This window comes from Ovis canadensis, chromosome 17 (genome assembly GCF_042477335.2).
Source record: "Ovis canadensis isolate MfBH-ARS-UI-01 breed Bighorn chromosome 17, ARS-UI_OviCan_v2, whole genome shotgun sequence".
Lineage (NCBI taxonomy): Eukaryota > Metazoa > Chordata > Mammalia > Artiodactyla > Bovidae > Ovis > Ovis canadensis.
This window is the reverse complement of record NC_091261.1, coordinates 39,260,953-39,283,983: the sequence shown is the minus strand read 5'-3', so window position 1 is coordinate 39,283,983 and position 23,031 is coordinate 39,260,953. Positions and strand designations below refer to the sequence as shown.

At 37.8% G+C, this 23,031-nt stretch overlaps 1 protein-coding gene across 6 annotated transcripts in view; it reads right to left on the bottom strand.

Annotated features, from left to right (window-relative positions):
- SCLT1 (sodium channel and clathrin linker 1) overlaps window positions 1–23,031 on the bottom strand; it is a 252,549-nt gene that overhangs the window by 191,125 nt on the left and 38,393 nt on the right. For 4 of the 6 annotated variants that reach the window (XM_069557539.1, XM_069557538.1, XM_069557537.1 and 1 more), the window contains exons 3-5: window positions 22,843–22,901; window positions 22,241–22,313; window positions 18,950–19,005 (exon numbers count right to left, since the gene is read on the bottom strand). In XM_069557539.1, the coding sequence (XP_069413640.1) occupies window positions 18,950–19,005; window positions 22,241–22,313; window positions 22,843–22,901 (188 nt within the window). The remainder of the gene's footprint in view (window positions 1–18,949; window positions 19,006–22,240; window positions 22,314–22,842; window positions 22,902–23,031) is intronic. The other 2 variants (XM_069557542.1, XM_069557540.1) reach the window with 1 other exon arrangement.

Here is a 23,031-nt window from a genome sequence, read left to right as displayed (position 1 = left end):
TAACACCATACAAAGATGAACTCAAAATGGATTAAAGATCTAAATGTCAGACCAGAAACTATAAAACTCTTAGAGGAAAACATAGGCAGAACACTCTCTGACATAAACCACAGCAAGATCGTCTATAAGCCACCTTCCAGAGTAATGGAAATAAAAATAAAAATAAACAAATGGGATCTAAGACCTAATTAAACTTAAAAGCTTTTGCACAACAAAGTGCGACCCCAAGGGCTGTAGCCTACCAGGCTCCTCTGTCCATGGGATTTTCCAGGCAACAGTCCTGGAGTGGATTGCCATTTCCTTCTCCAGGGGATCTTCCCCAACCCGGGTCTCCTGCATTGTAGACAAATGCTTTACCGTATGAGCCACCAGGGAAGTCCAAAGCAAACTATAAGCAAGATGAAAAGGCAGCCTTCAGAATGGGAGAAAATAATAGCAAATGAAGCAACTGATAAAGAATTAATTGCCAAAATATACAAGCAGCTCATGCAGCTCAATGCCAGAAAAATAAATGACCCAATCAAAAATGGGCCAAAGAACTAAATAGACATTTCTCCAAAGATGACATACAGATGGCTAACAAACACATGAAAAGATGCTCAACATCACTCATTATCAGAGAAATGCAAATCAAGACCACAATGAGGTAGCATCTCACACCAGTCAGAACGGCTGTGATCCAAAAGTCTACAATAAATGCTGGAGAGGGTGTAGAGAAAAGGGAACCCTCTTACACTGTTGGTGGGAATGAAACTAGTACAGCCACTATGGAGAACAGTGTGGAGATTCCTTAAAAAACTAGAAATAGAACTGCCGTATGACCCCAGCAATCCTACTGCTGGGCACACACTGAAGAAACCAGAATTGAAAGAGACGCATGTACCCCAATGTTCACTGCAGCACTGTTTACTAGCTAGGACATGGGGGGAACCTAGATGTCCATCAGCAGACAAATGGATAAGGAAGCTGTAGTACATATACACAATGGAATATTACTTAGCTATAAAAAAGAATGCATTTGAGTCAGTTCTAATGAGGTGGATGACACTGGAGCCTATTATACAGAGTAAAGTACGTCAGAAAGAGAAACACCAATACAGTGTATTAATGCATATATATGGAATTTAATCCTATATGCAAGACAGCAAAAGAGACACAGATGTAAGGAACAGACTTTTGGACTCTGTGGGAGAAGGTGAGGGTAGGGTGGGATAGCACTGAAACATGTATACTACCATATGCAAAACAGATGACCAGTGCAAACTGGATGAAGGAAGTAGGGCACCTAAAGCTGGTGCTCTGGGACAACCCCGAGGCGTGGAGTGGGGAAGGATGTGGGAGGAGGGGTTCAGGACTGTGGGACACATATGCACTCATGGCTGCCTCCTGTCAATGTATGGCAGAAACCACCACAAAATTGTAAAGCAGTTAGCCTGCAATTAAAACAAATATATTAATTAAATATTCCACTGTCTCCTATTTTCCGGTATTTTTTGTTGAGAAGTCAGTTAATATGGTATTGCTGCTACTGTGAGGATAATCTCTACCTGCTTGATTTTTTCTCTTTGGTTTTCTATTACTGCATAATAATGCACCTAGGTATAGTACTTTTGTATTAGCCTGCTCATGACACATGGTGTATCTTTAATTTGTGGACTGATGTCTCTCTGCTTTCTCTGGAACTCAAGCTATACGAATTTTAGTTCTTTTCACTATATCCCATATGTCTCTTAGGTTTTGTTTTGCATTTTCTATCCCCTTCACTCTCTTCTGAATATTGTTTTCATTCTGAATATTTCCTTCTAACTTGGGTTGCATTCCATTAACTCTTCAGTAATATCTCATTTGTCTCATTTTGATTAACTGCATTTTTTCTAGTTCTACAATCTCCATTTGGTCCTTTCAGAGTTTTTAGTTCTTTTATAGAAATTCTAAAACTGTGTCTTATCTCATTTAACATAGTTCATAGTTAAAGACCAAACCTGTGAGTCTGTTTCTATTGCATACTGTTTTTTATGATTTTTTTCAACCATGTTGTCTTCAATCTTACTGCTACTAGCTCTTTTTACACCAGATATGAGCCAGATATCACCAAAAATTAGAGAGATACTTTGAGGCCTAGCAATGATGTTATCTTTTTCTAAAAGACTTCCTTTTCTTTTTTCAGGTGGAGAGGGATATTATCAATCCCTGATTATGCTGTACCAACATCAAAGATTCAGATAATTCAGAGTCATGTTTCAGTTCTTTTTGGGAGTAGTTTATTTTGAGGGAATCACCCTTAACTTCAAAGCCTGGATGTTCCTGAGCCACCCACCCTCAAGTCTGATGGGCCCTGAATTTCACTTTTTATTTCTCTTGCTCCATGAATTTGCTTCAAGCTCTGCTCATTCTCAACCTCTCCTCACTTCTTCTAACACAGGGAGATACATCCAGCAAAAAGTAACCCCAAATCAGATTCATGTCCCTGCACTCTTTCTTTTCCAGGTCTTTGCTCTACAATTCTACAGTGACGCCAATTCATTTACACAGATTTTATTATTGTCAAATTTTTTTCAAGATCTTCTAGTATTTGTCCAGATTCTCCAGTTTTTCTCAGGAGTCTGATGCCACTACTGCAGATAAAACTCTCTAATTAACTTGTCTACAATTAATTAAAAGTGTTCTGAGCACTAGTTTGGGTGCATCTCACTAGTCTGATAATGCTGTTGATTTTATGCAGTTTTTAATTTTAATTTTCAATCCCTCTTTATATCAGGAGTTAGTTGAAAATGTAGTTAGAAATTCTTTACACCCACATACTATTATTTCTAATTTATGATGTGATTTGTGTTTAATTTGTATGTATGCATTTATATGATGGACAGGGTTTGCAGTCCATGTTTATTAAAATGTTTTATGGGTCCTGAAAACATAGTATATTCCTGTTGGTTCATATATGAGTAATAGAAGCAGAAAAAAATATATATATATGTATATATATACTCAAACTTGTTCTTTGCTCTTTGTATCTTTTATATCTCTTATTTTTGCCCTTGTTTCTTTGAAATAATATATAGTGTAATATAATATTTATAAATACTAAGTAAATACATGTTATCTAATTCTCCAAAGATCTTAGCAGTATAGTTGAAAAAATAAAGTCATTTAAGTAATGCAAAGATTTTTAAGGAATCTTTTTCAAAGTATTACTTTTTGTGTATGGTTAATGAATCTTGAAAATTAGATATTAATAATTTAAGTAAGGGCTTCCTTGGTGGCTCAGTGGTAAAGAATCTGCCTGCAAAGTAGGAGAAGTGGGTTCAATCGTTGGGTCAGGAAGATTCCCTGGAGAAGGAAATGACAACCCACTCCAGTATTCTTGCCTGGAAAATACTATCACAGAGTTGCGTGGCAGGCTACAGTCCATGGCATTGCTGAAGAATCAGACACGACTTAGCAGCTAAACAGCAACAACAATTTAAGTAGGTTCAACAAACATTTGGGGGCTTCCCAAGTGGATCAGTGGCAAAGAACCTGCATGCCAATGCAGGAGATGAGGAGATGCAGTTCAATCCCTGGGTTGGGAAGATCCCTGGAGGAGGAAATGTCAACCCACTCCAGTATTCTTGCTGAAAAATCCCACGGACAGAGTGTGGAGAGCTAGAGCCCATGGGACTGCAAAGAGTCGGACACAACTGAGCAAACACATGCAAAACATTTGAAGAGCTATTATATACAAGACAGTAAGAGAGTTCTGGTCCTAGGTGCATTTATTCAAATATACAACCAAGTCAAAATGTAAGAATGGTAGGAAAAAGAAAAAGGAGTATGTTTCCTGGCATTTGGATGGTTTCAAAGTAAGAGGAGACATGAAATCACATAAAAGTTTGTGAAAATAAATAGTGTTATTAATAACAGTAGAACCACATTTCTCTGCATAGTTGCTTTGTCTGCAGTCACCATCAATTAGCTGATCTCTATTTTCTCGTGCAAATGCTTAAAAAAAAAAAAGTCAATCTTATTGGTTTATATTGCAGAACTGTTTTGCTGAGACCACACAGACCATGATTAGGAAGCTGGACAATCAGGAAGCAGATATGCTGACTGCTGATTCTAGGAACACACCTCTTTAGTTTAGCTGAGATCCTGGGATCAGGAAGTACTGCCAGTGGTAATGCCTGCAGGAACACCCTGACTTAGCTTTGACAGAAGCAGTTGCAAGAATTATTGGCACTAGGGCCACACTACACTTGTTAGATTCTCATCCACAAAAACAGATTCCCAGATAATGCTTTCCTCCTACTTATCTCCTGATTTAGGTCATTTACATGTGCTTATCATTAGCAGAACCCAATTCACATTCTGAACTAGACTTTGATTTTCCAGAGTCTGCAGTATAAGAAGGTATACTATAGTAAAGGAGGGTGGAGCAGATGTTAGGCCAATCTACTATATCGGCCATAAACTATTATAATTATACAATGTAATTAAATATGACGCAAAATGAACAAAAGTACAAAAGAGCTGGGTTTTTTCCTATGAAACCTAAGCTGAATATGAAAGGCTCAATAAAAATGATTTATTAAATAGCTGCTGTTGAATTAGAGGTAGGTAAAATAATTATAAAAAGTCAGAGAAATTATGAAGTCAGAGGATCAAAAGGAGATCAAAAGGATCTCTAAGCTCTTACCCTTCTTCAAAGAAACTGAAACTGGAAGCTATAAAGAACAAATTATTCTCCATCCTTTATGTGTAAAAGACAACAAAGAACTGTAATTAGTAGTCTTACTCAAAGTAAAGATCTTCAGTTCAGTTGCTCAGTCATGTCTGACTCTTTGCAACTCCATGAACCACAGCACACCAGGCCTCCCTGTCCATCACCAACTCCTGGAGAACACCCAAACCCATGTCCATTGTGTCAGTGATGCCATCCAACCATCTCATCCTCTGTCGATCCCTTCTCCTCCTGCCCTCAATCCTTCCCAGCATCAGGGTCTTTTCAAATGAGTCAGCTCTTTGCATCAGGTGGCCAAAGTAATGGAGTTTCACCTTCAACATCAGTCCTTCCAATGAACACCCAGGACTGATCTCCTTTAGAATGGACTGGTTGGATCTCCTTGCAGTCCAAGGGACTCTCAAGAGTCTCCTCCAACACCACAGTTCAAAAGCATCAACTCTTCTGCGCTCAGCTTAGGCATTATATGAAAAATTAAATAAGTGCACATTCATATTAAGTCAGAATAAAAAATTTTAAAGTATGCATGTTGTACGCATTTTGTCTCTTTCAATCTACAGACTGACTATTGATCTAGAAGGAAAGAGGGTTTGTACTATATTTTATGCTAGGTACCATATGACTGAATTAAAAAAGTAACAGTGTTTCTGACTATAATATGGTACTTTACATTAAATTATTATGTATCTATGCCTTTTAAGTTATTTATGTTTTTTATTATTTTTCTATCTTACCATTTGCAGTATTAGTTCAAAAGATACTTTAAAAGCATGTAGTATAATCATAAAAATATACAGACAATAAAAGTGAAATCCAGTCCCAATCCCTCATTTCATAGATTAAGAAGTTTCTAGTTTTCTAGAAGTTACTAGTTTTACCTAGTATGTTGCTGGTGGGAAGGCAAGTTGATACAGCCACTACAGAAAACAGTATGAAGATTCTTCAGAAAACTACAAACAGAATTACCATATGATCTATCTATCCCACTCCTGGCAATATGCCTGGTCAAAACTATAACTCGAAAAGACACATGCACCTCTATGTTCATAGCTGCACTGTTTATAACAGCCAAAACATGGAAACAACCTAAATGTCCATCAACAGATGAATGGATAAGGAAAATGTGGTACCTATACACAATGGAATGCTAACTGGAACACATACGAGGTAAAACTCAGTTTCTTAATCTATGGAATAGAGAACAGACTTGTGGGTGCCAAGAGGGAGAAAGGTGGGATGTCCTGGGAGTTTGGGGTTGGTAGATGCAAACTACTACATTTAGAATGAATAAACAACCCAATGTATGGCACAGGGTACTGGTTGCAAAATTCTGTGATAAATCATAATGGAAAAGAATATAAAAAAAGAATGTATATATGTTTATAACCGAGTCATTTGGCTGTACAGTAGACACTGGCACAGCATTGTAAATCACCTAAACTTCAAATTAAAAAAAAAAAAAGAAACTGAGATCCAGACAGATTAAAGTACTAATACTAGGAAAATTACCCAGTCAGAAATTGCAGTTCTGAAATTTTAACCAATTATAAATAGGCAAGACAACTTTCTAAATCTTTGAGTGGACAAAGATGAATCAAACAATTCTAACAGTTTGTTTTTGAACTGAATTTTTCATTGATAGTAAGATGCACCATTTCTTTTACACAATATATTAAAAATAAAAATTGCTGCTTATTAATTTGATATGCTATTCCCTACAGCTACATCTCAATTTTGTAGATCTTAAAATAGAGAAGGGAACAGGGAATAGTGTTAGTGAATTTTAGAACTCTGTAAGAGAGAAGAGAGAGTAAGACAAATACAATCACAAAACATTCTAGACAACTGCCTTGTACAACCCCTCTAACATGGCTCCCCTCACCTTACAGACTTTATTCATCGTTAAGTCCAAGCTTCCTGGGTGAAGGTACTGACATCACCACCATGGGGCAGTGTTTCCTTTGGGAATTAATACAGAACAGCCTGATAACTACAACTGTTGCTTCCCGTTCTGCTTCTACAGTGACTCATATATATTCTTTCCAGAAAAAATTGGAATTTTCAAATTCTGAAGTGCCACTGAGTACAATCCTTCAACAGTACACTCTCCTCTGTTTAAAATCCCCGAAGAGCTCCCTACACCATCTGTAGTACAAGTTTAAATTCCTTGACTGGGCATACATTCAGCAGTGGCCACAGGACTGGAAAAAGTCAATTTTCATTTCAATCCCACAGAAAGGCAATGCCAAAGAATGTTCAAACTACTGCACAATTGCACTCATCTCACAAGCTAGCAAAGTAATGCTCAAAATTCTCCAAGCCAGGATTCAATAATACCTGAACTGTGAACTTCCAGATATTCAAGCTGGTTTTAGAAAAGGCAGAGGAACCAGAGATCAAACTGCCAAGACCTGTTGGATCATCGAAATAGCGAGAGAGAGTTCCAGAAAAAAACATCTACTTCTGCTGTATTGACTATGTCAAAGCCTTTGACTGTGTGGATCACAACAAACTGTAGAAAATTCTAAAAGAGATGGGAATACGTGACCACCTGACCTGCCTCCTGAGAAATTGCTATGCAAGTCAAGAAGCAACAGTTAGTACCAGACATCGAACAACAAACTGGTTCCCAAACTGGGAAAGGAGTACCTCAAGGTTGTATATTGTCATCCTGCTTATTTAACTTATATGCAGAGTACATCATGCAAAATGCCAGGCTGCATGAAGCACAAGCGGGAATCAAGATTGCTGGGAGAAATATCAATAAACTCAGATATGCAGATGACACCACCCTTATGGCAGAACGCAGAGAAGAATTAAAGATCCTCTTGATGAACATGAAAGAGGAGAGTTAAAAGTTTGGCTTAAAGCTCAACATTCAGAAAACTAAGATCACGGCATCTGGTTCCATCACTTCATGGCAAATAGATGGGGAAACAGTAGAAAGACTGTTTATTTTGCTCCAAAATCACTGCAAATGGTGACCACAGCCATGAAATTAAAAGACACTTGGTCCCTGGAAGAAGAGTTATGAGCAATCTAGACAGCATATTAAAAAGCAGAGACATTACTTTGCCAACAAAGGTCTGTGTAGCCAAAGCTATGGTTTTTCCAGCAGTCATGTTTGGATGTGAGAGTTGGACTATAAAGAAAGCTGAGCACCGAAGTATTGAGGCTTTTGAACTGTGGTGTTGGAGAAGACTCTTGAAAGTCCCTTGAACTGCAAGGAGATCCAACCAGTCAATCCTACAGGAGATCAGTCCTGAATAGTCATTGCAAGGACTGATCCTGAAGCTGAAACTCTAATACTTTGGCCACCTGATGTGAAGAACTGACTCATGTGAAAAGACGCTGATGCTGAGAAATATTGAAGGCAGGAAGAGAAGGGGACGACAGAAGATGAGATGGTTGGATGGCATCATTGACTTGATGGACATGAGTTTGAGCAGGCTCCAGGAGCTGGTGATGGACAGGGAGGCCTGGCGTGTTGCAGTCCCTGGGGTCGCAAAGAGTTGGACACAACTGAGTGACTGAACTGAACTGAAATGAGCATGCAAGGTCTTATTCTATCTGGGCTCTGCCCACTATTCCAGGCTTGTGTATAATTCCCTATATAAATATGCTGGGATATGGCCACTGTAAATGATCTGTACTTTAATAAACATACAAATTTTCATTTGATGAACTCATGCTCATTCTTAAAGGATCTGCTCAATTTTCATCCTCTCACTTAAGCCTTCTCCAACCGGTGATGTAATCAACAATTATAACTGGATGTGTTATAGTTACATTGTCTGCTGTGCTCAGACTTAAGTAATCCTTGACAATAGCCCATGATCTGGGGAATAGCATAGGATATTCTTTACATACAGACATTTATAATGAGACTAAAGTTTTGCATATTTCTCAAGGGTAGCCTTATCATAGACTGACTGACATCAAGTGTTCTGACAAATAGAAGTACTGACCATTATTTAAACCAACAAAAGTACCAAGAATGGGTACCTTCAGGATATGACTAAAGAACAGAGAATCAGCTTTTTGGTTAAAAGAGTAGGAGCAGCAGCTATATGAGAGGGGTGCCACTACTGAAAGGGCCCATGTAGTCTGTATAAGACAACTAATAAAAGAAGCATATCCTCACAGATGGTCCCAATGTTTCCTAATTTTAGTTGTATTCCATGTTCCTCCTTATCATGCATTCTCACTTACTTAGAATGACCTGTTTCTATTTCTTGAAGCAAAAAAGAGCCAAATGTGTTCCCATATGTAGGTGCTTACGATCCTAATATTTCCAATCATCCACCCCCAAATATTATTTGAACATTTAATACATATCAAGCACTTTCAATCTTTGGTATACTATGGTAAACAGAATAGACAAAGGCCACAACTCATGAAGGATACATTTTAGTAGGAAAATGACAGGCAAATAAATAATTTCAGGTAGCAATAGGTATCACAAATAAAACTGGGTAATAGAAAAATGGAAGTTCGGAGGAGGAGTACTACTGGATAACGTGGTCAAAGATTGCCTTCCTGATCGAAGAGGAGGAGACAGTCCTGTGTAGGTCTGGAGAAGAACATTCCAGGCAGAAAAAATACTGATAGGCAAAAGGGCTTCTAGTAGAAACTTGATTTGCCAGTTTTAAGCTTCAGCAATACGTGAACCGTGAACTCCCTGATGTTCAAGGTGGTTTTAGAAAAGGCAGAGGAACCAGAGATCAAATTGCCAACATCTGCTGGATCATGGAAAAAGCAAGAGAGTTCCAGAAAAACATCTATTTCTGCTTTATTGACTATGCCAATGCCTTTGACTGTGTGGATCACAATAAACTGTGGAAAATTCTGAAAGAGAGGGGAATACCAGGCCAACTAACCTGCCTCTTGAGAAATCTGTATGCAGGCCAGGAAGCAACAGTTAGAACTGGACATGGAACAACAGACTGGTTCCAAATAGGAAAAGGAGTACGTCAAGGCTGTATATTGTCACCCTGCTTATTTAACTTCTATGCAGAGCACATCATGAGAAACGCTGGACTGGAAGAAACACAAGCTGGAATCAAGATTGCTGGGAGAAATATCAATCTCAGATAAGCAGATGACACCACCCTTATGGCAGAAAGTGAAGAGGAGCTAAAAAGCCTCTTGGTGAAAGTGAAAGAGGAGAGTGAAAAAGTTGGCGTAAAGCTCAACATTCAGAAAATGAAGATCATGGCATCTGGTCCCATCACTTCATGGGAAATAGATGGGGAAACAGTGTCAGAGTTTATTTTTTTGGGCTCCAAAATCACTGCAGATGGTGACTGTAGCCATGAAATTAAAAGACGCTTACTCCTAGGAAGAAAAGTTATGACCAACCTAGATAGTATATTCAAAAGCAGAGACATTACTTTGCTGACTAAGGTCCATCTAGTCAAGGCTATGGTTTTTCCAGTGGTCATGTATGGATGTGAGAGTTGGACTGTGAAGAAGGCTGAGTGCCAAAGAATTGATGCTTTTCAACTGTGGTGTTGGAGAAGACTCTTGAGAGTCCCTTGGACTACAAGGAGATCCAACCAGTCCATTCTAAAGGAGATCAACCCTGGGATTTCTTTGGAAGGAATGATGCTAAAGCTGAAGCTCCAGTACTTTGGCCACCTCATGCGAAGAGTTGACTCATTGGAAAAGACTCTGATGCTGGGAGGGATTGGGGGCAGGAGGAGAAGGCAACGAGAGACGTGAGTCTGAGTGAACTCCGGGAGTTGGTGATGGACAGGGAGGCCTGGCGTGCTGTGATTCATGGGGTCACAGAGTCAGACATGACTGAGGGACTGAACTGAACTGATAGCTCAGTTGGTAAAGAATCTGCCTGCAATAATGCAGGAGACCCCGGTTCAATTCCTGGGTCAGGAAGATCTTTTGGAGAAAGGATAGGCTACCCACTCCAGTATTCTTGGGCTTCCCTTATGGCTCAGCTGGTAAAGATTCCGCCTGCAATGCAGGAGACCTGGTTTTGATCCCTGGGTTTGGAAGATTCCCTGGAGAAGGGAAAGGCTACCCACTCCAGTATTCTGGCCTGGAGAATTCCATGGGCTGTATAGTCCATGGGGTCACAAAGAGTCAGACACGACTCAGCGACTTTCAGATTCATGTGCCAGTTTTAAGGAAGCCAGTAAGAGACTGGAGACTAGTAATTATGGGGGGTGTGGTAAGAGACATATATATACAGAAATATACAAACAGACTTATCATAAACAGAGACATATACAGAAACTAGGATACCTCTGAGTTTACATGAGAGGTATACCTCTGAGATTATTAGAAAGAAAAATATTAAACTTTAAGTAAAGAGGATGGTTTTCCTCACAGTATATAGACATAAATTAGCTCCAGAAGAGCAGTGTTTATCATGGAATTCCAGAGATATCTTTTCTTTCACTGGAAAACAGAGCAAATGTACTCATCTTCTGCTATTAAATAGTTTCTGAGTACAGAATAACATTTTTGGACAAGTACTGAAAAATAGCGGCTTCATTTTTTCTTTTATAAATATACACAAGAACTCTTTTCTCTCAAATTTCAAATATATAACATCTAGTACTTTGTGTTCACAGACTATTATCAACACACACTAATGATATACTTCTCAAACTGGGGATCTGGCAAAGAGACTGGGAATGCCCAGAGAATCTAATTTGGAAAGGCAGTGGGATTTGATAACAGAACTTCCACAGGACTGAGGGAAACAGAAACTCTCGGAGGGCAAAAACAAAATCTTGTGCATACCAGGACCCAGGGGAAGGGAGCAGCGACCCCACAGGAGATTGGGTGAGACTTGCCTGTGAGTGTTTGAGGGTCTCCTGGAGAGGTGTTGGTCAGCAGTGGCTTGCTGTGGTGATAGGGGCAGTGGCAGCAGCAGTCCTGAAAGGTGCGTGTTGGTATAAATTCTTTTGGAGGCTGCCAGTGGCCTTACTGGAGAAGGCAATGGCAAACCACTTCAGTACTCTTGCCTGGAAAATCCCATGGATGGAGGAGCCTGGTAGGCAGCAGTCCATGGTGTCGAGAAGTTGGACACGACTGACCGACTTCACTTTCACTTTTCACTTTCATGCACTGGAAAAGGAAATGGCAACCCACTCCAGTGTTCTTGCCTGGAGAATCCCAGGGACGAGGGAGTCTGGTGGGCTGCCGTCTATGGGGTTGCACAGAGTCAGACACGACTGAAGCGACTTAGCAGTAGCAGCAGTGGCCTTACCAGTAGCCTTACCAGGCTTCCCTTGTGGCTCAGCTGGTAAAGAATACATCTGCAATGTGGCAGACCTGGGTTCCATTCCTGGGTTAGGAAGATCCTCTGGAGAAGGGAAAGGCTACCCACTCCAGTATTCTGGCCTGGAGAATTCCATGGATTGTAGAGTCCAGGGGGTTGCAAAGAGTCAGACACGACTGAGCGACTTTTACTTTCACACTAGTAGCCTTATCATAGAGCATGCAACTCTACGACTGAGCCACCTCAGGCCAAACAACTAACAGGGAGGAAGCACAGCCCTCACATCAACAGACAGTTAGATTAAAGATTTACTGAGCATGGCTCTGCCTACCAGAGCCAGACCCAGCTTTCCCCACAGCCAGTCCCTCCCACCAGGAAGCAAGATTTATAATCCTACAGCCAAGAGAATGAAAATCACAATCACAGAAAGCTAATCAAAATGATCACATGGGTCTCAGCTTTGTGTAACTCAAGCAAGCTATGAGTCATGTCTTGCAGGGCTACTGAAGATGGATGGGTCATGGTGGAGAGTTCTGACAAAATGTGGCCCACTGGAGAAGGGGATGGCAAACCACTTCAGTATTCTTGCCTTGAGAACTTGATGAACACAATCAAAAGGCAAAAAGATATGACACTGGAAGATGAGCCCCCAAGGTTGGTAGGTGTCCAAAGGCTACTGGGGAAGAGCAGAGAAACAGTTCCAGAAAGAATGAAGAGGCTGACCTAAGCGGAAATGTTGCTCAGCTGTGGATGTGTCTGGTGGTGAAAGTAAAGTCCAAAGCTGTAAAGAACAATATTACATAGGAACCTGGAATGTGAGGTCCATGAATCAAGGTAAATTGGAAGTGGTCAAACAGGAGATGGCAAGAGTGAACATTGACATTTTAGCAATTAGTGAACTAAAATGGATGGGAATGTGCAAATTTAATTCAGATGACCATATAATTACATTATAACTACCACTGTGGGTAAGAATGCCTTAGAACAAATGGAGTAGCCCTCACAGTCAACAAAATAGTCTGAAATGCAGTACCTGGGTGCAATCTCAAAAATGACAGAATGATCTCAGTTCATTTCCATCCAGCATCACAGTAATCCAAGTTTATGCCCCAACCACGAATGCTGAAGAAGCTTAAGTCGAAAAGTTCTATGAAGACCTACAAAACCTTCTAGAATTAACATCCAAAAAAGTCATTTTCATCAGAGGGGACGGTAAAGTAAAAAGAGGAAGTCAAGAGATAGCTGGAGTAACAGGCAAGTTTGGCCTTGGAATACAAAATGAAACAGGGCAAAGACTAACAGAGTTTTGCCAAGAGAATGCACCAGTCATAGCAAATACCCTCTTCCAACACCACCAGAGATGACACTACACATGGACATCACCAGATGGTCAATACAGAAATCATATTGATTATATTCTTTGTGGTTGAAGATGGAGAAGCTCTATACAGTCAGCAAACACTTCTGGGAGCTGACTGTGGCTCAGACCATGAGCTTCTTATTGCAAAATTCAGGCTTAAATTGAAGAGAGTAGGGAAAACCACTAGGCCATTCAGGTATGGCCTAAATCAAATCCCTTATGATTATACAGCGGAAGTGACAAATAGATTCAAGGGATTAGATCTGGTAGACAGAGTGCCTGAAGAACTATGGAGGGAGGTTCATAACACTGTACAGGAGGTGGTGGCCAAAACCACCCCCCAAAAAAAGAAATGCAAGAAGGCAAAGTAGCTGTCTGAAGAGGCCTTAAAAATAGTTGAGATTAGAAAAGAAGGGAAAGGCAAAGGAGAAAGGGGAAAAGATACCAAACTGAATGTAGAGTTCCAGAGAATAGCAAAGACAGAAAGAAAAGCCTTCTTAAGTGAACAGTGCAAAGAAATAAGAGGAAAACAGAATGGCAAAGACTACAGATCACTTCAAGAAAATTTGATACCAAGGAAACATTTCATGCAAAGATGGACACAACAAAGGACAGAAACAGGGATCAAAAGAGATTAAGAAGAGGTGGCATAAATATACAGAAAAACTATTTAACAAAAAAAAAAAGAAAAAAGGTCTTAATGACCCAGATAACCGCAATCATGTGATCACTCACTTAGAGCCAGACATCCTGGAGTGTGAAGGCAAGTGGGCTTTAGGAAGCATTACTACGAACAAATCTAGTAGAGGTGACAGAATGCCAGCTAAGCTATTTAAAATCCTAAAAGATGATGCTGTTAAAGCGGTACACCCATTAAGTCAGCAAATTTGGAAAACTCATCAGTGGCCACAGTACTGGAAAAGGTGAGCTTTCATTCCAATCCCAAAGAAAGGCAATACCAAAAAATGTTCAAACTACCATACAACTGCACTCATTTCACATGCTAGCAAGATTATGCTCATAATACTTCAAGCTAGGCTTCAGTATTACGTGAACTGAAACCTTCCAGATGTACAAGCTGGATTTAGAAAAGGCAGAGGAACAAGAGATCAAATTGTCAGCATCTGCTGGATCACAGAAAAATCAAGGCAATTCCAAAAAACATCTACTTCTGCTTCACTGACTACACGAAAGCCTTTGACTGTGTGGATTACAACCAACTGGAAAATTCTTAGAGATGGGGATACCAGACCACCTTACCTGTCTCCTGAGAAGCCTGTATGCAGAACAAGAAGCAACAGTTAAAAGCGGACATGGAACAGTGGACTGGTTCCAAAGTGGGAAAGGAGTACATCAAGACTGTATACTGTCACAGGGCTTATTTAACGTATATGCAGAGAATATCATGTGAAATGCAGGGCTGGATGACTCAGAAGTTGGAATCAAGATTACTGGGAGAAATATCAACAACCTCAGATATGTCACTCTAATTGCAGAAAGTGAAGAGGAATTAAAGAGCCTACTGCTGATGGGGGTGAAAGAGAAAAGTGAAAAAGCTGGCTTAAAACTCAACATTCAAAAAACTATGATCATGGCATTGAGTCCCATCACTTCATGGCAAATGGGGTAAAAACTGGAAGCAGTGACTGATTTTATTTTCTTGGGCTCCAAAATCACTGCAGACAATGACTGCAGCCATGAAATTAAAAGACGCTTGCTCCTTGGAAGGAAAGCTATGACAAACCTAGACATTGTATTAAAAAAGCAGAGATAACACTTCGCTGACAAAGGTCTGTATAGTCAAAGCTATGGTTTCTCTAGTAGTCATGTATGGATGTGACAGCTCAACCATAAAGAAGGTTGAGCACCAAAGAATTGATGCTATTGAGTTACGGTGCTAGAGAAGACTCTTGAGAGTCCCCTGGACAGCAAGGAGATCAAACTAGTCCACCCTAAAGAAAATCAACCCTGAATATTCAATGGAAAGACTGATGCTGAAAGTGAAGTTCCAATACTCTGGCCACTTGATGCAAAGATCCCATTCACTGGAAAAGACCCTGATGCTGGAAAAGATTGAGGGCAGGAGAAGCTGGAGACAGAGGATGAGATGGCTCGACAGCATCACTTGACTCAATGGACATGAGTCTGAACAAACTCTGGGAGATGGTGAAGGACAGAAAAGTCTGACGTGCTATAGTCCATGGGCTTGCAAAGAGAAGGACATGACTTATCAACTGAACAACAACAACAATTTAGTAAGTACTCAATAAATATTTACGAATTATTGGATGCATGTTTTATTACTTCACCAAATATTAAATCTGAAGGTAAGTGACTCCAGATTTGTTTCAGCAGTTCAGTAATGTAAGGACAAAAGGTTTTCCCATCTTTCGCTTCTTCCCATCTCCTTGCGTTTCTGATATCTACTATCATGGTTACAAAACAGCTACAGCAGCTTCAACATAACACTTTCTAAAATGCTGCAGTACATGGGGTTGCAAAGAGTCGGACATGACTGAGCTGGACTGAAAATGACAAGGAACTGAAAGGAGGTAAGTTTTCTTCTTGCCAGTCTCTCTTATCAGCAAGAAAAATCTTCCCAGTGGCACTACTGCAGACTGTCCCTTACTTCACTGGATAAAAGTGAATCTCATGTTTATACTTACACCAATCCCTGACAAAAAGAAATGTGCACTAGATTATAATCAAAGATTTATCACCTGAGATTGTGGAAGAAGCTCAAATCCTCTGAGCGCAATGAAACTGGAACAAAATCAGGGTTATATGAACTATGAAAGAAGGGAAAATAGCTCTCACAGAGGCAATGATTGTCTTTCAAACCCTCAATAATAAAATAAAAATAACAACAATAAAAAGTAGTATTTACTTAGTGCCAGACAGTGCTGTACATATATTTACTCACTATATAACCCAATTTCCTTCCTTTGGCAAGTTATGAGATGGAAATATGATATTAAAGAAAATAAGACAAAAACAAAATAAAACTAGTATATTCTCAACATGAACTGAATTTCAAGGAATAGACTAAAAATGAAGATGATATAATGAATATTTTTTCACCTTTCCTAAGTCTCATAAAATGACTTCATTATTTTCTATTTGTAACCAATTCCTAGGTAATATTCAGCTATATACAACGTAGTAGAATGTTTCCCTGACCCTAAAAATGTGGAACTGCTACTACTGTATAATCCAAGCCACTGCTAGCTTCCATTATTCAGACTTGATCATATCTAAAATATTTTCCTTAAAAATGATAAACTCTGATTTTGCAGTCCTTAACAGCAATGCTTATTTAAAAGCAGGATACTGCCCTAAAGACAGAGAGTTTACTTTAAAACCTGATAACATTTTGAGTTATTTAAAGTGCCTTTTAACAAGCTCAGGATCCATTTTTTCTCATTTCCCTATTATACTCAGAATAAATACATTCATGAGCCATGACTGCAGCACTATTAAAAAGGTAAAGGCAGATTTTTAGAGGACTGGTTTCAAAAGACCTGGACTTAAAAGGAAGAGCACAGAGGCAAATAAAGGAAATGACTAAATCATTGGCTAACTCATGTAACACCGTATTATCCCCAAAACATTAAAATACAAACTTCACTTACATATACTGGTGATTCAAAAATCTTAGTAATACTCTTTACTAGGAAGATCATAGGCTGTCTCATAATTATTTTGAAAAAGAATAGTGCATCATAAAAAAGTTAGAAAACTTTTCATGGGAAAAACCAGAAATAAGTGAGAAAAATGGAAAATCTAGTTAAGAGATTTACATAGAAGAATGCAAGCAAAGGAATGCCAAACTTTAAAAAGATTTCTTAATTTTTTTGGCTTAGTTTTATGTCAACAACAAAAGTTCTATCAGATCTCAGTCCAATTACATAACCTTCAAAATTAAACTTGGAATAGAATAAAACCCGGAACATTTTTAAAAGAAAACGTGACAGAAGATCTTTATGACCACAGGCTGAAAGGATTTGTTAGAGACACAAAGATCAACAACCATAAGAGAAAAGATAGATATATTCAACTACCTCAAAATTTAAAAAAAATAAAATTTTGTTGATCAAACATATCACAACCTGGGAACAAGAATCTGAAATGTACCTATTGTCTAACACAATGAATGGGCCACTGGCACTCATTGTTCATTTTCATCCCTTTCCATATTCTAGCATCTTTTGCAGTAACTAAAATTCTAAAACTGTATTTCCCAAATTTCCTTGCAGCTGGTGTGATGTATGGGATTCGTTTCAGCAGTGAGAGGCACTTGAGGGGGATATGGAAGGTGGAAGTGAGCTGAGAATATTTTCCTTCAGGTATGATAGATGGCAAGCAAAATTGGTAGACTTGAGAGTTCTTGAAATCAGCAACCCATACTCCACTTTCCAGTGTCAAGTTTTCAGCTTCACGAAAATGATGCTGTAGTGGTGGCTATAGCAGCATAAATTCCTGACCACAGCATCTCAGCCTCTGTGGTATGACTCTAAAAACAATGATCTTACCTACATTTTAACGGAAAGTGACTAAATCTCTACTTGTTTGAAATACCTACAATGGTTATGATTAACACCGACTGGCACACCAACAAATACTGACAATACAGATTATATAAATTTACTAAGGGAAAGATAAATAGAAAATGGGGAAAAGAATGTGCATTTCATGAGAAATCACATGGGTAAGTAAAATGGTTGAACATGAAAAATGGTTGAATACATTGGTATTCAGAAAATGAAAATTAAAAACACAATGAAATACTATTTAGGACTCAATAAAAATTAAGAAATCTGGTAAGGGCAATTGTTGATAAAAGATATGGATCAATAAAAATTCATAAATATCACTGTAGGATGAAAATTGGTATAGCCACTTTGGAAATTAAGCTGGCAATATATTGCAGAGTTGAATACCACATGGCCTGTAACCCAGCAATTTCATCCCTTGAAATTATTCTATTTACTCATGATACTTAGTGAAAAAAAAGTGTGCCTCAGAAGACTAAATAATACCGTTTTATATACGTTTTAAAAAAATACATAAAAATAGTATATCCTTAGGTATAGATGTATCTATAAAAATTTAAAAAGCTAGGGAATGATAAATTTCAAGACAGTATTAACTGCTGGCAGAGGGAAAGAGAGGGATGATGTAGGGAAAGAAAACATGGATAGGTGCACCAGTATTGATAATATTTTAGCTCTTAACTGGATGGTGGGCTGACAGGCTTTCTTTTTATTGGTATGTTTCTTAACGTATTTATATATTACATGCTATTCTACTACTAATGACTGCTAAACATTTATAAAGTGTTTCTTATATACCCTATTTTAAGCATTTACTTTGTCCTTTATAGTCAGCTCTACAAAACAGGTTCTGCTATTATCTCCCATTTATAGATGAGGAAATTGAAGCACAAAGAGGTTAAGTAACTGTCCAAGGTCACATACCTAGAAAGCAATGGAGCCAGGAGTCAAAGAGGACATCAGGCCCCAGAGTCCACATTCAAAACCAGTATACTACATGAATAAAATACCAAGTAACAATAAAAGTTACCTAAGACAAAAATAAAATAAAAAACAGTTAATTGATCTACCTTTCATTTTCCCTGATGACATTTTCAAATTGTAGTTTCATCTCACCCATCTGTTTCTGAAAGAATAAAATATAGCTGTAGGAAAACATCTTCAAGACAATTAGAGCTATATTAAGTATTAATAATTCACTCATATGCATGTAATCTGTGACACTAGTCTATAGATAAGAAATAATTATTATTCACTTCTAACAATAAATATTAGATATTTTAATGATATACAGAACATTCTGAATAGAAATAAATAAAACCTTCTTATATATTAAGAAATATTTATAAATAATTTGTATGATTTCTAGATGTTCATAGTAAAAGAAAGATATTCCTCAATATGTCACTGTAAGAAATACTAATGATCCCTAGACCTTGACTGTATGTCTTGTTTCATCCTACTTTAGGTGGAAGTCCATGTAAGTGTGCTTAAATTTTGAAAAGTAAAATGTTAATGGTGAAAAAAAGCATATAAAGATCTTCTTTAGCAATAATTCATTCAGTCTCTGATTGACCTCTTTTATTAGCTGTTTAGTCTCTCTGCAAATACAAGGTTGCTACAGTAAACCAATGTGGTTACTAACACACGACAGTAGTAGGAAATATAGTTAAAAAAAAAATCACTAACTAAAATACCAGTAAGAATAAAATACACATTGAAAAGGGAATGAAATGAAGGTATTTTTAATTTTTTCTGAGGGGTTAAAGGGATTGTAAGATTACAACAGAAAAGGAAGGACACTTCGAGCAGGGTGAAAGTAAACGAAAAGAAGCAAAAAATATTAGACAACACAGGCATAGTTGTCAGTTCTCAATAAGAGTAAATGAGCAAATGGAGATCAGGAAGGTGGCCATGTAAAACCAAACTTAAAACAAAACTGCAATCAACTCATGATCTGCCCGTTAGTCTTGCTTGGGTACCCTAGGCTAAAGGAGAAGTGCCAAGCCTGGAGAGAACCTGGCAAGGGAAGGCTGGAACAGGCAGAGCTCCAAGCCTTTCTCTCTTCTTGTCAACCAGAGAAGCTCAAGGCAGCTTGGTTTAGGAAATCAGTAACAGCCAATTATAACTACAAAGTTGGCTTGAAAGGTGAACCTTTCCCAGCTCCCTGCTGTGCCTGAATCACAATTAAATCAAAATGAATGAATTCACGACCAGATAATTGAGAACTGACCATACATGGAGCGATGCAATGAGAGGTAAAATTGGAAAGGCAGGTGGCAGGTCTTGAATGTCATGCTAACTAAGAGGTTTGGACTTTATTGTAGGAATTATTCCTGCTTTGTATTTTTTTTTTAGATTGATCTTTAAAATTTTCAAAAATGTCAGTGTATCTTGAAAAATATTATTCAAATAATTAGGTGGGATATATGCATTAATACGGATTCAGGGTAAATTGTTACAGTAACACAAAAGATTTTTTTACTGTAAAATATTTAAAAATATTTAAGAGTTGGAAGGAAACAAAATTCAGCCATATCTTTCTTATCATCAAAATTTCCCCAATTATGAAAATTTTCTGGAAGAAAATCTTTCATATAGAGAATTATTATGAAAATTTTCCTGCTTTTGAGATACACTATTTTTTTACTGGGTCAATAAGAAACCGTGAGAACTATTGCTAATCAATAATATCTATGTGAGCAAGTGTTAGAAGTAGAAGTTAACATCTTTTTTTCTCCCTAAAAGTAGCAACTATTCTTATCACAGACCACTGGGCGTTCTGCTACACCTACCTCTTTTTTGAAATTAATCCAGTAATCATTTTTAGATGGAGAATGACAAATGGAAAAGTGAAGTTAAATATGTTAGTAAACTAGCTGATTAAAGAGATAAATGAATCAGATTGATTATAGAAAAAATTAAAATTTTAAGTTTAATTTCAAGAAACTAGATATTCCATCTTACAACTAACAAACCACAGGTCATTATAGTAATTTTGAGAGAGTGAACTCAGCAGGAACTTTAGGCTCACTATCCTAAAAACTGGAAATGGCAACCCACTCCAGTATTCCTGCCTGGAGAATCCCACAGACAAAGAAGCCTGGCAGGCTACAGTCCATGGGGTCGGAAGAGTCAGACATGACTTAGCGACTAAAGAGAGAGAGAGAGAGAGATCCTAAAAATAAAAGCAAAATGTCATCTGCGCAAAAGAGAGCTTTCTGTTACTGTCAGTTAAAAACAGCTCTATAGCTGGAAAAAAACAAAACAAAACAAAAACAACCCAATCAAAAATGGGCAGAAGACCTAAACAGACATTTCTCCAAAGAAGATATACAGATGGCCAACAGGCACATGAAAAGATGCTCAACATCACTAATTACTGGAGAAATGCAATTCAAAACCACAATGAGTATTACCTCAGACTACTCAGAACAATCATCATAAAAATGTCGACAAATAATAAATGCTGGAGAGGGTGTGGAGAAAAGAGAACCTTCCTACACTGTTAGTGGGAGTGTAAAGTGGTGCAATCACTACAGAAAACAGTATAGAGCTTCCTTAAAAAATGGAAAGCAGAATTACCATGTGATTCAACAATCCCATTCTTGGGCATAGTCCAAAAAATACTAATTCTAAAACTGTAATTCAAGAAGATATATGCACCCCAATGTTCATAGCAGCACAATCTGCAACAGACAAGACTTGGGAGCAACCTAAGTATCTATCAACACACGAACAGATAAAAAAGATGTGGGGTATATATAAACACTCACATACACAATGGAATATTACTCAAGCCATACTGAATGAAGTAATGCATTTGCAGCAACATGGATGGTCTTAGAAATTAACATCTAAGTAAAGTAAATCAGAGAAAGACAAATATCATACAATATCACTTATATGTGGAATCAAAAATTGATACAAATTAACAGAAACAGACTCACTGACATAGAAAACAAACTTATGGTTGCCAAAGGGAAAAGAAGGGAGTGGGATAAATTAGGGATTTATAGATACACACTATACAAGATTACAGACACAGGTATTTATAGATACACACTATTATATATAAAACAAACAACAAGGACCTACTGTATAGAACAGGGAACTAGATTCAGTATCTTATACTAACTTAGAATGGAAAATAATCTGAAAAATACACATATATACACAAACACATAAATGTGGATAACAGAATCACTTTGCTGTACACTTGAAACTAACACAATGCTGTAAACTGATTACAGGTAAATATTTTCTTCCTTATCAAAGGATTTGTGAAGAAACAATGTCTATTTACTTTTTCTTTTTTTAAAGAAAATATTACCAAAGGGTTAACACCTATGATTTCATACCTGATAATATTTCAGCTGACCATTTAGTTCTTCCAAATGCTTATCATACTCAGTTATAAGAGGAACTAAAAAGCTAAAAAAAAATGCAAAGTTAGAAAGATGCATATTCTGGTTAATTTAGTTTAATAAATATATAACATGAAATAAATAAACATCAAAACTTTTATGTTAATTTTCTCCATAACAATCAATACTTTACCTTTTTCCTAAACCAGAGATTATCACAGCCTTAGCTCAATTAATATTTCAAGCTGAGTAACTTTTTTATTGTAGGGGCTGACCTATGCGCTGTAGGATGTTTAGCAGCATTACTGGCCTCTGCCCGTTAGATGCCACTAGTGCCCGTGCCCTCCACAACAGTGACAAGCAAAACTGTTAGCAGACATTGTCAAGTATCTGGGGAGGGGAGGGAAGCAAAATCACCCAGTTGAGAGCCACTCTTAGAGATGATGATAGCAGCTTTTTTTTCCCTTGTCAACTCAATGACAGGTCATTTAAACCTAATTAGAGCAGACTAGAAAATAAACATTCCTAATACTAAAAAAATTTTTAACAATAATTAAACATAATTGAGAAAATATTTTCTGGTAACACAATCTTACCTTTGGTCAGTTGCTGAGTTTTCTAATGTGTCATCTCCATCTCCTTTGACGACACCTTTCTGTAACAGAAAATAATGCATCTTTAAATTTTATTTTCTCATATAATTTGAGCCTCAACTGACAGTAGTTTAAAATTAAATACAATTAAAAATGTTATAACCTTAGAAAATACCAGACCACCTTACCTGC